This window comes from Pichia membranifaciens, assembly GCF_001661235.1.
Source record: "Pichia membranifaciens NRRL Y-2026 unplaced genomic scaffold PICMEscaffold_2, whole genome shotgun sequence".
NCBI classification, from domain to species: domain Eukaryota; kingdom Fungi; phylum Ascomycota; class Pichiomycetes; order Pichiales; family Pichiaceae; genus Pichia; species Pichia membranifaciens.
In genome coordinates this window covers 1,114,967-1,127,888 of record NW_017566983.1, presented here as the reverse complement: position 1 = coordinate 1,127,888, position 12,922 = coordinate 1,114,967, and the positions used below count along the sequence as shown (strand labels likewise).

At 48.0% G+C, this 12,922-nt stretch overlaps 8 protein-coding genes and 1 non-coding gene across 9 annotated transcripts; 4 read left to right on the top strand and 5 right to left on the bottom strand.

Moving 5' to 3' along the window:
* The first annotated feature begins 44 nt into the window (after window positions 1-44).
* PICMEDRAFT_15473 (hypothetical protein) lies at window positions 45-1,318 on the top strand. The gene has a single exon (XM_019160838.1). It carries the CDS (start codon window positions 101-103, stop codon window positions 1,172-1,174), a length of 1,074 nt encoding a protein of 357 aa, XP_019018654.1. The 5' UTR covers window positions 45-100; the 3' UTR covers window positions 1,175-1,318.
* A 279-nt stretch (window positions 1,319-1,597) lies between these two features.
* On the bottom strand, window positions 1,598-3,487 carry PICMEDRAFT_15472 (hypothetical protein). Its single transcript, XM_019160836.1, has one exon. It carries the CDS (start codon window positions 3,390-3,392, stop codon window positions 1,710-1,712), a length of 1,683 nt encoding a protein of 560 aa, XP_019018653.1. The 5' UTR covers window positions 3,393-3,487; the 3' UTR covers window positions 1,598-1,709.
* A 333-nt stretch (window positions 3,488-3,820) lies between these two features.
* PICMEDRAFT_114931 (hypothetical protein) lies at window positions 3,821-5,277 on the bottom strand. The gene has a single exon (XM_019159807.1). The coding sequence runs from the start codon at window positions 5,181-5,183 to the stop codon at window positions 3,870-3,872; it is 1,314 nt and encodes a 437-aa protein (XP_019018652.1). The 5' UTR covers window positions 5,184-5,277; the 3' UTR covers window positions 3,821-3,869.
* A 94-nt stretch (window positions 5,278-5,371) lies between these two features.
* On the top strand, window positions 5,372-6,466 carry PICMEDRAFT_71598 (hypothetical protein; the record flags this gene model as incomplete). The annotated part of the gene is made up of 1 exon (XM_019163961.1): window positions 5,372-6,466. The coding sequence occupies one exon, from the start codon at window positions 5,372-5,374 to the stop codon at window positions 6,464-6,466; it is 1,095 nt and encodes a 364-aa protein (XP_019018651.1).
* A 972-nt stretch (window positions 6,467-7,438) lies between these two features.
* On the top strand, window positions 7,439-9,157 carry PICMEDRAFT_22545 (hypothetical protein; the record flags this gene model as incomplete). The annotated part of the gene is made up of 2 exons (XM_019162267.1): window positions 7,439-7,796; window positions 7,974-9,157. Coding segments are annotated over 2 exons (1,542 nt in total), but the record flags the coding sequence as incomplete, so codon positions are not given.
* On the bottom strand, window positions 8,997-10,156 carry PICMEDRAFT_15469 (hypothetical protein). The gene has a single exon (XM_019160835.1). It carries the CDS (start codon window positions 10,109-10,111, stop codon window positions 9,332-9,334), a length of 780 nt encoding a protein of 259 aa, XP_019018649.1. The 5' UTR covers window positions 10,112-10,156; the 3' UTR covers window positions 8,997-9,331.
* A 141-nt stretch (window positions 10,157-10,297) lies between these two features.
* Window positions 10,298-10,388, bottom strand: PICMEDRAFT_t42. Its single transcript has one exon. It is a non-coding gene; the product is annotated as a tRNA-Lys (tRNA).
* A 329-nt stretch (window positions 10,389-10,717) lies between these two features.
* PICMEDRAFT_15468 (hypothetical protein) lies at window positions 10,718-11,184 on the bottom strand. Its single transcript, XM_019160834.1, has one exon. The coding sequence runs from the start codon at window positions 11,041-11,043 to the stop codon at window positions 10,747-10,749; it is 297 nt and encodes a 98-aa protein (XP_019018648.1). The 5' UTR covers window positions 11,044-11,184; the 3' UTR covers window positions 10,718-10,746.
* A 309-nt stretch (window positions 11,185-11,493) lies between these two features.
* Window positions 11,494-12,108, top strand: PICMEDRAFT_31833 (hypothetical protein; the record flags this gene model as incomplete). Its single annotated transcript, XM_019162726.1, has 1 exon — window positions 11,494-12,108. A coding segment is annotated over one exon (615 nt), but the record flags the coding sequence as incomplete, so codon positions are not given.
* Window positions 12,109-12,922: the final 814 nt, after the last annotated feature.

Genomic DNA, 12,922 nt, shown 5'->3' with positions numbered 1-12,922 from the left:
TATGAATAGACAGGGTTGGGACAGCCCGTGTTGCCAAAGGATCTGTGAATTGTGAGTTATCAGTAAACAGGTTACTATTGATCGCTGTCTAAGGATAACAATGAACAAGTCAGAAGCGTTCAAGCTTATCAGCGAGTGTGTACTTTTGTCCACGGCCTCGTTTTCGGTGTACTATTTGCTGTCCACATTTCTGGGCGACCCAAGCCATCGAACAACCGATGAGCGTGACCGGACATCCAAACATCTGGCTAGCCTAAGAAATAGGTCTCCAGAATTGAAGAAGGTATTATCATCACTTTCCAACTATGAGAAAATACTGCTGGCGTATTTGGTCACACCTGACGATATAAATGTTTCATTTACGGACATTGGAGGGTTGGATGAAGTGGTCAACGATCTACGTGAAAGTGTTATCTTGCCTCTTGTTTACCCTGAATTGTTCACACAATATGGGTCTTTGCTGGCTGCTCCAAAAGGTGTGTTACTCTACGGCCCTCCCGGATGTGGTAAGACGATGCTTGCTAAGGCGCTTGCTAAAGAGAGTCGGTCGAACTTCATAAGTATCAGAATGTCGACTATCATGGATAAATGGTTTGGCGAGAGCAACAAGCTAGTTGACGCCCTGTTCAGTTTGGCGAAGAAGCTTCAGCCGTGTATTATCTTCATAGATGAGATTGACTCGTTTTTGAGAGAAAGGAGCTCGACGGACCATGAGGTCACCGCTACGTTAAAGGCAGAGTTCATGACGTTGTGGGACGGGTTAGTCAGCTCTGGGAGAGTGTTAGTGTTAGGTGCCACAAACCGACCAGGAGATATCGACTCTGCGTTCCTCAGACGGATGCCTAAGAGATTCAGTATAAGCCTTCCGAATGCCGAGCAGCGTACGAAGATCTTAGACAAGCTGTTAAATGATGTCGATGTCGAGTGTGACGTTCAAGAGCTCGTTGACATAACCGAGGGAATGAGTGGATCTGATTTGAAAGAGCTTTGCCGTAACGCGGCGGTGAATTCTACGAGGGAGTACATCCGAAGACACTTGATTGACGTGAACGGAGATCTTGTAGGAGGAGGCGGAAGAAAGATTACAATGAGGGCTTTGGAGTTGAAGGACTTCATCGACAGTATGGAGCCTGATCGGGTCATGAAGCTCAAGCTCACGACAGACTTGGACTAGACGACAAAGCGTGTCCTCATCTGCATGCTCATATTTTCTTTTTATATAAACTGTTTCTCTAATCATAACTGGCTAGATTTATAGGACTGTAACGATTTTTTGCATTTAGCATAAAAGAAAAATAGAGGAAATGAAATGTGTCCCGGTGCCTAACCCAAACCGATGGTGCAATAGCCAATCTTAGGGGGACCAGGAAAATCAGGTTCCTTTTTATAATATGAAACAAGATTGCATTCTTCTAGGCCTCGCTTGAATCCACAAACCAACTTTCAGGTAAGGGGATCTTCGAGAAGGCCATGCTTTGAAGAAAGAACCGTTTCGGAAGAGCAGCAGGAAGAAGAAGAAGGGCAGTGGTAGGAAGAAAGGTGTTCACGAGGAATGTTTTTTCTAGCAGACTATTTTTTTTTCTCGTCCGCTCTTTGTCGCTCCAGGTAGGTGATTCTTTTCTTTTAAGGGTTTTCGTTTTAGAAGATGTTTACTATAATTACTGCAGTGAAAAGAAGGACAGAAAGTAAATAAGTGTAAATATAAAAGTCTAGTTCTCGTCATGATTGCCTGCCTCAGTTTCTTCGTCGTCAGAAGAAGTGTTGCCCTTGAATTTCATCAAGGCGTACTTGTGGGTCTGCACGGTGACGTAAGCGACGGTTGCGGTACCGATGACGACGGTGATTGCTAGTAAAAGCAAGTTGAGAGGGATTGGGTTCATGTTGAACTTTGTGTGTGTAAGTCTGTCCAAGACACTCTGCAAAAAGTTGATGAGGCCCGCTACAGTCATGATGGAGCCGTAGACAGTACCGAATGTCTCGAAACCGAAGACCTTAGCGCAGTAGTCGGAGATACTCGTGTAAAAGAATGGACGGTATGCAACGAAGATGAGCACATTGACTGCTCCTGCCAAGAAGGAGTTCTTGATAACACCGAGGACCCCAATGAGCAAGGAGACGCCCAAGAGGGCGCCAAGGACGATAGAGGTTGGGAAGTGGTCGAGGAACATTCCAACGAAGGGGATGGAAACAACACCTCCGAGTGGCAAAGCGATGTCAAAGAGACGGTTAAGAGCATTTGCTGATTGGTAGGAGCCCAACAAATAGGTGTATTGGGAGTTGACGGTGGCGACGAAGTAGTTCAATCTGAGCATCTGGATGGTGGAGAAGAGACAGATGAGCTTGAACCACCAGGAGTTAAACTGGTAGGATATAGAGTAACTGTGCAAGATACCAAAGATGGAGTAGGACAATTCTGTCTTAGATTTTGTGGCGTCCTCGACCTCTTCCTCGATGTAGATGGACTTGTATGCATCACCAAGGGAGGAGCGGCGTCTGGTGGAGGTTGGAGGAAGTAGAGGGGTGTTATCGTTATCGTCGGCGTGATCCTGGCTCATACCGTTGTGTATATATTCCTCCTGTGCTGCAGCGATAGAGAGAGCTCTCTGCTCGTCGGTTGGGTTTGGAATCAACTCCGGAGGAGGGGTCAAGTAGGACTCGACGGGCATGACCAGGAGTTGGACGACGGCGATGAAGAGCGGCACGGCAAGGTAGAACTTGTAGAACGTTTCGAGCGTGAAGAAGGTCGGGAAGCTGAGGTAGATCTTTTTGTAGATGAGGAAGACAGCGGAGGAGGTGTCGAAGGCGCCGGTGAGGAGGGCCAAGATTAAGCCGGACTTTTCAGGGAACGCGTTGGACAACTGGAAGGACGAGATGTAGGAGAACGGCCCGCCAAGTGCCATGAGAGAGTAGCCGACGAGGTAAGGGTCAAAGATGCCGAGCGAAAGAATGGCCTTGGAGTAGATAAAGATGACGGAAGCGAGCAGAAGGAAGAAGGCGCCGATGAGACCGCAAACCCGGGGCCCGTACGAGTCGAGCGTGCGTCCGATGACCAACGCGGACACGTTGGTCAATGCTGCGCCAACGGTGAACATCATGTTCAGCTTCAAGTCCTGGTCCGTGCACTTAGAGACAAAGCCCTCTGTGTGGAGCTGGTCGGCTCTCACAGGCGAGAGGGAGGTGAGCAGCTCTGTGAAGAGGCCGGGGGCGTGTGCCGCGATGGACACGTCTGTCTGGTTCGTCACGTCACAGACACTCTCGTAGATGCCTTGGTCGATCAGCGTCGGCTTCAAGGCTGCAAACCCGAAGATGGGGCCTGCGCCAAAGAGACACCAGACGACTGCACAAGCCACCTGTGCGTACCGCTTGCGTTCGGAGGTCTCGAAGAAGTACATTGTGTTCTAGGCGGGATGTGCTTCGTTCCGGAAGTAGCTGCGTGCTATACTGGAGGAGCAGGGCGGTCAGAAGGGAGGGAGAAGGTGGTGGAAGCAGAAGAAGAAGGAGACGACGACGACCAAGAGGGAAGGAGGAAACAAGAAGCAGCCCGTCGGCGTATCTTCTGCACTGCTGCCGCTGATAAGAGAGGGAGAGAAAAACGGCCGGCGCGCCGGTTCCTTGCTGTGCGGCCAGCGGCGAAGGCCGAGGGCGATGGCCGAGGGCAGCGGCCGCCGGCCGTGAGGCCAGAGGCGGACGGACGATCTGGACGGCGATGGCCAAGACCTATGCGGGCTGCGGGCCTGCCCCTGGGACAGGGTTGTTCCGACACACACGTAGAGCAGAGCCGACTACATGAACGTGGTAGGACAGGGTATGTGTACTGCTGGTGCGGGCTGTCCGGTGTCGGGGACCAGCGAACGGGGTACTAACATGATTCAGAGAACTTGACCGACCCGCCCAAGGGCTTCATTACGGCGGTGGAACACAGCAGCACGCTCGGGGCGCTTGTCGTAGCGTCGGTGCTTGGGGAGGTATGCATCTACGCGGACCTGCCCGGACGCCCGCTCGGCGGTGCCACGCTGCCATGGCGGCGGCGGTTTGCCGAGCCGGTCGTGGCGGTCGTGTGTTTGGAGGAGAAGATGCTTGTCGTGCACCCGCGGACGGTGACGGCGGTGAGCCCGGCCGCGGCAGACGCTCCAGGCGGCGGCGGCCCCGGAGGCGCCGCCGCCTACGACGTGCGGCCGGTGCCCTCGCTGGCACTGGGCCCCGCTGAGGCCGGCATGTATGTGCACGCGCGGGGGGACGACGCCGGCGGCGTACTTGTGCTGGGCACGTCCGCCGGCACGCTTGCGTTGCACAGCGTGCCCGACCTGGCGGCGCTCGATACGGCGGCGCTGGGCGCGAAGCTGCAGCGCTTCGACGTGTGCGCCGGCTACGTTGTCGCTGCGCTCGGCAGTGGGGAGAACCGGCTGCTGGATGTGTCGTGTCGGCGGCTCGTGCCGCTGGCGACGCAGCAGGCGGGCTTCAAGTACCCGGTGACGACGGATTTGCGGATCCTTGCGCCGGCGGCGGACAGCGTTGTGCAGCCGCCGCACCGGCTCGTGTACGCGCAGGCCGGGCTCGAGGGGAAGGTGGCGGTGCTGACGACGGAGATCGAGCCGCAGACAGAGCCGACGGTGACGGTGACGACGGCGGCGACCACGGCGCCCGTGTCGTCCTCGTGCACAAACCCGGCCGGGATTGTCGTTGCTGGCGCCGCGCCGCAGCGCTTCATCTTCAAGGCGCACCGGTCGCGGCTCTCGGCGAGCACCGTGCTTGTGCGGCCGGTGTACTCGCTCGGCACCGTCGGGCGGTACTTGCTCACGGCGGGCTACGGGGGCGGCGAAGCGGGCGGCGAGGACGGGGCGGGCGCAGACGCGGGCGGCGCCCGCAAAATCAGCACGGGCGGCAGCATCTGTCTGTGGGACGTGGCGTCGAAGAAGCGGGTCAAGCTGTGCCGCGGGCTGCCCTTCAACGTCGTGCGGACGGCCTCGTGGCGGCGGGCGGGCGTGGAGCATGTCGTGTGCGGGTGCAGCGACGACGTGTACAAGAACATGCCGGTCCCGGGGCCGCAGGACGACGGCGCCGCCGCCGCCGCCGCCGCTGGCGCCGGGGCCTCCGACAGCGTCCTGGTCCTCGTGAAGCTCGCCGCCGTCTAGCATGTACACCGATGTAGCAGTATGCAAGATCAACACCCGACGTGAAAACATGCCGCCGGTGGCGCTGGCGCTGGCGCGCGGGCGGCCCCGCCTCTCTCTTTCCTCCGCGCGCCCGCCCACCCGTCCAGGCGACGGTGGCCTCAACGGTGGGCACAAGAAAGCAACAGCGGGGGATCAGCAGGCCAGCAGCAGAGACGATCTCCCGGAAAAGAGAAAAGGGGCACCTGGAGCAGGCCAGCATGGATAGCAAACACCGCAGCACATCCACCACCACAATTACTCTCCTCCCCCAGCTCAGGAAGCTCGCCCGAGGCGCCCAGTTCTACTGGTATCTGGCCCTCGTCACCACGATATGGTACACGGGCCTGTGCATGTTCAGCTCGATCTTGCGGGGCACGTCGCATCCAACCACGATCCGCCACTACTCTTCGGCGTTGCTGGCAATCCTCGTCACCTACCTGATCATCCTCAGGCAGACGTACAAGAACAAGCCACCTGCGTACGTCATCGGACAGATCTGGCATCTCATGGAGCACCTGCTCGGCAGCAGGGGCAGCTCCCGAAGTAGCAAGGAGCAGGCCTCCCACAGAACAGCGGCACACCCAGACCCCGGGTCACCGAAGACCGCCGCCGGTGCAGGCACCGGCGGGGCCTCCGGCTCCAGCAACCCCGGCTCTGAGGTCAACACGAAGCCCAGCTCTGCCACTACTGCTGCTGCCACCGCCAGCACCACCGCCAAGACAAACATCCTGAGAGACGAAAACGTCCAGTACCTCCTCTTTGCGTTCTTCCACTGGCTCTTTGCGTCGCCCTTCTTCGGGCCCATCAACCCGTCCACGCTCTACCCCTTCGCCATCTACGCCATCTTCCACGCCTCCCATTACTCCCAGACCAGCATCATCCCCTACCTCCCCTACGTCGCCACAACCACCAAGCAGCGCTGGTGTGCCACCATCGTCCACTTCCACCGCCTCTACAACGAGCGCTCGAGAATGCTTGCCTCTAACACAGAGGTCCTCCTCGTCACCTTCTACCTGGGGCCTTTCTTCAAGCTCTTCTTCAGAATAGCCCTAGGTCGCTTCTGGTCCGCCGCCGCAGGCGGCTCCGCCCAGTTCTGGTACGACTTTAAGACCCTCGTGCTCTGCCTTGTCACCATCGTCTTCTTGCGGGCTCGCTTCGCCGTCGACGCGTACACCCGGACCCAGATCCAGAGCTACGACGCACTTATCAACCGCTTCGTCTGGCACCCAATGCTTCCGCAACAGCTGAGACAGCTGCTCATGGGACTGAGAAAGGTCGTCGGCGATTTTGTGGAAATGGTCAACATCGTCTGAACCAGAACTATTTCCAAAAGCCCCGAAATGCCTCTCCAATGCCCTCCTCTATCCTCCTCTCCTTCTCCCCCTTCTCCCCCTTCTTTCTTTCTCCCATTAGACCTTTCTACTTATCTATCCATCTCCCTTTCTCTCTTTGCTTCGTGCCCACTACTTTTCTACTAATCTTTATTACCTTTTTTTTCCTCCTCCACCCCTTAATCAATTTACATTCCCCAATCTTTCCACTACTTTCTGACATCCCCCCACTCTGTGTAAATACTTCTAATCCTAGCCCACTGTACGCTTTCCCGCTCTCCCCTTTCGTAAGACCCCTGCGTCAACTTCCCCTAAAGATAAAAAGCAGAGCTTCACATCTAAATTTTAATCGGCAGCTCCTCGGATTGGCGACTCAGCTTCAGGTCCAGCTTTTTCTTTTTCGTCTCAAACCTGATCACGGTCTGCCGGTTCCCGGATCTACCCATTCAGACAGGCAGGCTTCTCCCCTTTCTTTCTACACAAGACGCTAGTATCTTCAGGAATACTATTTTCATTGCTGGGGGATTTCCAGAGAAAAAAGAAACAAAAAAGGGGGTAAACTGCCAAAATTAGCTATCTTCTTTTTTTCTTTACAGCACAATAAAGATAAAGCATTCATACCAAGAAAACTCTGGAAAAAGCAAGTTACAGTCGACCTAGTAGATTCTTTTTACATTCAAGTCTTTTATAGTCAATCTTTTCTACTTTTCCTCGGAATTTACAATCTGATTCATTTCCGCCATGGCCACATCTACGAAAAAGACGATACCATGCAAAACCGTCCCCGGGAAATCAGTCCCAAAAAAATCAGTTTCCGGGAAATCAGTCCCGAAGAAAACCTTCCCAATCACAGAAACATCTAATTCGGCATTTAACTCACCGGTGAACAAATCAGATGGTATGTCAAGTTCCACTTCCTTGAGCAGTTTGCTGCCGGCCGAATCTGAATCCCTTGATTCCTACACAACACTACCACCGTGCTCCCATTTGAATAAGGTTTTGAGCTCCTCCTCTAGAGAAGCTGTGTTGAAAACCTATGCAGCAGCATTGCGAATTGTTGTTATTGGAATTCAATCGCAACATTGCGGAGGATCTGGGTATTACAACCGGAAGGGAGTAAAAGTGAACATAAATCTGTTACAAAAAGTGAGATCACGCATTCTCCGTTGCAAAGAGTGTGATGAATCCCTATCCAAGGGAGAAATTGCAACTAGGCACAATGATCTCTACATGTGTTTGCAATGCACAAGTATCGGATGCTGGAGCAAAGGACACTCTTATACCCATGCCAAAAATTCCGGTCATGTCTTTGGTAAGTTTATTTCCTGAAAATGGCAATTATTACATCTTTTGCTTTTCTTTCTTTCAAATTCTTTTTTCTTCTATCTTGTCGACAACCTCTATTTTCATCTATCTTTACAGCAGAATACTAATACTCACATATTGAACGGCTTCTAGCTTTTTCTCTCAAAAATCTTTTATCTTGCAGGCATCAATCCCGATAATGGTGAATTCATGTGTCTCAAATGTGGTGACCTGGTATCTCATCCAACTCTTGAACGTATTAGATACAACAGTTTCAAAGCTGCAGGTGTCCTAAAATTCTCCCCTGTGTTGCCTTATTTTGAGACAGAACATAACTTGAAAAATCATGACCTGATTCACAAATTCTCTCGAATCCCCTCATATAAAGAAACTACAGGATTGAGAGGATTTATAAATTTAGGATCGACCTGTTTCATGTCATCGGTCTTACAGACACTCATACACAATCCTTACTTGAAGCGTTATTATCTCAGCAATGCACACTCAGACTGCCAAAAGCCTCACTCAGAGTGTATGTCATGTTGTGTCGGCGATATTTATCAAGATTTTTTCACAAATCCTGCAATCCTCGGATATGGACTTACTTCATTTATAGAAGCTGCTTGGAAAGTGAAAAGATCATTGGCTGGTTACAGCGAACAGGATGCTCATGAATTCTGGCAATTTTTAGTTCACCAAATACACAAAAATGACACTAAAAACTCAAAATATAGACAAAGTAAAGAAAGTACACCTTCCCTTGACAATCAAGCTTTCAAATCTTCAAATGCTCACTGTGACTGCGTTATCCATAAAACATTCTCTGGTACATTGGAGAGTACTTTGACCTGTTCTGTTTGTGGTCAAAGTAGAAAAATCGAAGATCCAATGTTAGATGTGTCTCTAGAAATTCAAAATAAGCAGGGTTCTGAAAGGACATCCTTGAAAGACTTGCATTCATGTTTCCGAAAATACACAAGAAAAGAAGAGTTGGATGTTTTATACGAGTGTGATTTCTGTGAGAAGAAAACGAGGGTCACAAAAAGATTACGCCTGAATAAACTGCCACCAGTGCTGAGTATTCAACTAAAAAGGTTCGAACACATAGGAATTAGTTCGAAGCTTGAATACCACATTGATATACCAACTGTTCTTGATGTCAAAGAATACGTGTCTGAAACTAACAATGGACATATCCCTAGCTACGAACTTTTTGGTGTGATTTGTCATTTGGGAAACGTCAATACAGGGCATTATTTGGCTTATGTTAAAACCATCAACGGTGCGTGGTTCAAGTTTGATGATGCCACAATTACGAGAGTAACTGAAGCAGAGGTGAAGAAAGTAAATGGTTATATGTTGGTCTACTGCATGAATGAATATATTTAATTATAATGATTTTTCTTCATTCCTTTATACTACCTAAGCAGAGCACGACAAAGTTTATGTATTTTACTGTTCTTACCTTTTTATGAATACATCGTTTTGTTCCTATTAAACATGTAGTATTTAGTTATTACCTACGTCAAATTCATTCCCATCTCAATTAAAAAAATCGTCATCTTCTTCTTCCTCAGAAAGATTACTTTTACTGCTCAAACTTTTCTTTTGAAATCTTAGTTTGCGAGATTCTTTCAAGTCTTCATCTTCGTCTTGATTTATTATAAGCCTTTTATCGTTGTCATCAAGACAGTGCAAATCAACTAATAAGGCTTCTATATCTTTCAATGTAGTGTCATTTCCGTTTAACATTAGTAATGTAACTAGTTGTTTGATTAACTCTCCATCTTTATAAATCAAAATTGTGGGACAATTTTTGTCCGGATATTCCTCAATTGCTCTACGGCCTTCTATTTCGCAAAATTTGATATCTTTGAACTTCAACGCAGCAGAGCGAAGTAGAACGCTTAGTAGTCTAGATTGTATTTGGCTTTCGCAAGATAAGTGGACAAACACGGCCCCGTTTTTAGAAGCATCAGTGACTTCTTTTTGCCATTCTGGCTTGGTAATTGGATAAACAGACCCAAATTTTTCATTTCTCGCAAGTTTTCTCATTTCTGCCATTCTCTTTTGCTTGTAGCTTTCAAGGAAATCTTCATCTTCGTCATCCTCCAATGCATCTAGTTCATCCAAATTTAAGCCTTCTAATCTATTTTGGTGTTGATTTAAAACTGCATCAGCCAAAGCCTCTTCCAACTGTTCAGTAGGATCTGGTTCTTTTTCAGGAATTACACCTTTGGCACGAAGAATATCGTTCCATTCTGTATCCTCGGTTGGATCGACTTCGACCTGAATCTTAGGATCTGGCATACCTGGCATCATCTTGACGTCTTAATGTTACTGAACAGTATGACTAGCCAATTTAATTATTATTTATCAGCACAAAAAAACGTCTTTTATGACAGAGAAAAACACATCTAGTTTAACCTAGCATCCTTCCTCATCCTCGATTGATTCATGTCGTGAGGAACGCCAACCGCTGACAAAAATTAAAAAAGATAGTATAAACTCCCTATCAGGGGCTCGAACCCTGGACATTTCGGTCGACTTCTCACGAATTCTTAAAAGCCGAACGCTCTACCGACTGAGCTAACAGGGAATTACGACATAATTTGTAATACACCCATATATATTGTAATGCAGCTTTGCATAATATCCAATACTTCTACTTGCGTAGTGTTTCCCAAATCTTGACTTAATCATTTATTACTCGCAAATTCTAGGAATCGGAATGTAATGAAAATCATTTACGTAAGCAGAAGGTTAGTTATCACACGTTGACACAATTTAGAATAGAAGGCTATGAGTAAGACAGGTATTGTTGACACAGTCCACACAGGCCTCCGATTGCTTTATTTTTGTCCCAATGAAGCCAGTACATCATCAGGAAGCAGTAGTGGTTGAATTGCTTAGTTTCGAAGTGCAAGCACCCAAATGAAACTAAAGATGAGATTCGGTTAACAATTGACGATAATCAGCTTCCACAACTTATGACTTGATCTAGGTAGCAGCAATCTGCGCAACACTACAGTTATGGGGCCAGCTAAAGTACAAGTTAGACATCCTGGTGCAAAAGAAGGGTAATCATTGTTATAGCAACGCTGCTTTTCAGGCATAATTAGGTAAAGTTTAAAAATGGTGTTCTCTGGGCTCAGCAACAGCATGTCCAAGGTTGAAAAAGTAGAGACGACATTATCATCATAAGCAACAACTCTTTTGCCGTACATCGAGATATCATCGAGCTTCTGAGACATTCAAAGAACGCTACTCATCTAACATCTGCACCACGGAACTCACACGTTTGTGCTCCTTCCTCACGCATTAACAACAAGAAGCAATATCTTGGTCATTAGTACCAGCCTACAAATGAGTTACAAATATCAGGGTTATCTAGGAGCTCAGCTCGAAGAAAATATTTTGTCTGAACAACGTTGATAGTTGATGTCGAAATCTGCCTGTCCGACATTTATCATGTAATTTTCTCGACTCCCTCGACGATTCAGGTGAGAAAAATTCATCGTTTTTTTGGACACTCTTTGCCAGCATGCTTGGTTGTTAAAGCAGAAAGGAGGCCATGTCGGCTTATCAGTGTATTTCCCATCCTGCTACCAACACCACCATAGATAAAATACAGTAGCAAACTCCTGCAACTGGTTATAATAGTTGAATACATTAAACATACCCAACAACCCCATCAAGCAAAAATGTCCATACCACTTAGAGAAGGGTTTGTCGATGAAACCCTTGAAAGATGTCTAGAGGATTTAATAGTTAGATTTGTGGTCAACTGTCCCGATGAAGACCTCTCGTCGATAGAAAGAGTTTTGTTTCAAATTGAAGAGGCTCATTGGTTTTACCAAGATTTCTTGAGGACTTCAAATCCTCTTTTACCGTCCATGAAAATGAAACAGTTCACAAACAGGTTAATTGAACAATGCCCGCTTATTTGGAAGTGGGGAGATCCATCTGAAGCCCTAGCTCAATTTGGGAAATACAAATCCACAATTCCTGTTCGAGGTTGTGCATTGTTGAACTCCTCTATGGACAAGTTACTCCTGGTCAAAGGTATAGAGAGTCCTTCTTGGGGTTTCCCAAGAGGTAAAATATCAAAAGGTGAGAAAGATTTAGATTGTGCTTTGAGAGAACTGGAAGAAGAAACTGGTTTTGATGCTTCCAATTTGATAGACGAAGACGAATTCGTTGAAAGGACAATCAAAGGTAAAAACTATAAAATCTTCATAATTAAGGGGGTTCCTGATGATACGAACTTCCTTCCGAAGGTTAGGTATGAAATTGTTGATATTCAATGGATGGATATAAAATTTTTAACGAAGGCTGTGAAGACTACAAGCAATTACTATCTAGTTGGTTCTATGCTCAAGTCAATCCTGTCTTATATTAAAAGGATGAAGAATAGCGAAAGTGAAGATGAGCTAAAGAAACTGGCAACCGTCCAATTGAAGAAGATTTTGGGCATTAGTGGTGATGACTCCAAAAGCAAAGTACAGGAATCAGACGATCCTGGTAGAGCGTTGCTTTCAATGCTTCAATCTGTTGCTAAAAATGCACAAATTATAAGTACAGGTGCTGATGGTGTTCCAGTTATTTCATCTCCTACAGCTGTTACTCAAAGTGTTACCCAACCATTACTCACAGGACAGCAACAACTACCTCCAGGCCTTCAGTTTCCGCCACTACAACAGCAGCAACAACAACAAGTACACTCACAACAACTGCAGCCACAGCAACAACAACAGCAACAAGTTCAAAACCCGTTCTTCCCAATGCCTATTCCTCCAAATATTTTACCAATGCAACACCCGAAGATGGTTTCACATCCTTTCCACAATCCTTTTGCTTTACAAATGTTCAACCCTTTTGCATTTTCTAACCATCTACAATCTGTTCCATATAATCCTATGAATCATCTTCCGTTACCACAGCCAATGAATAACCCGATGGCATCTCAAGGAATGTCATTAGCACCATCAGCCTCATCCTTTTCTAAACCTCAATTTTCGTTATCTAATAAAAAGCCAGATCATGCAAACAGTAAAGAGTTACTCAGCATTTTGAAGTCGAAACCACCAAACAAAGAAAGAAAACAATCAAACAGTGCCGAGCTTTTGAGTT

Coding starts and splice junctions, on each gene's coding strand:
- PICMEDRAFT_15473 (XM_019160838.1), top strand. CDS start 101: ATGAACAAGTCAGAAGCGTTCAAGCTTATCAGCGAGTGTGTACTTTTG.
- PICMEDRAFT_15472 (XM_019160836.1), bottom strand. CDS start 3,392: ATGTACTTCTTCGAGACCTCCGAACGCAAGCGGTACGCACAGGTGGCT.
- PICMEDRAFT_114931 (XM_019159807.1), bottom strand. CDS start 5,183: ATGTTTTCACGTCGGGTGTTGATCTTGCATACTGCTACATCGGTGTAC.
- PICMEDRAFT_15469 (XM_019160835.1), bottom strand. CDS start 10,111: ATGATGCCAGGTATGCCAGATCCTAAGATTCAGGTCGAAGTCGATCCA.
- PICMEDRAFT_15468 (XM_019160834.1), bottom strand. CDS start 11,043: ATGTCTCAGAAGCTCGATGATATCTCGATGTACGGCAAAAGAGTTGTT.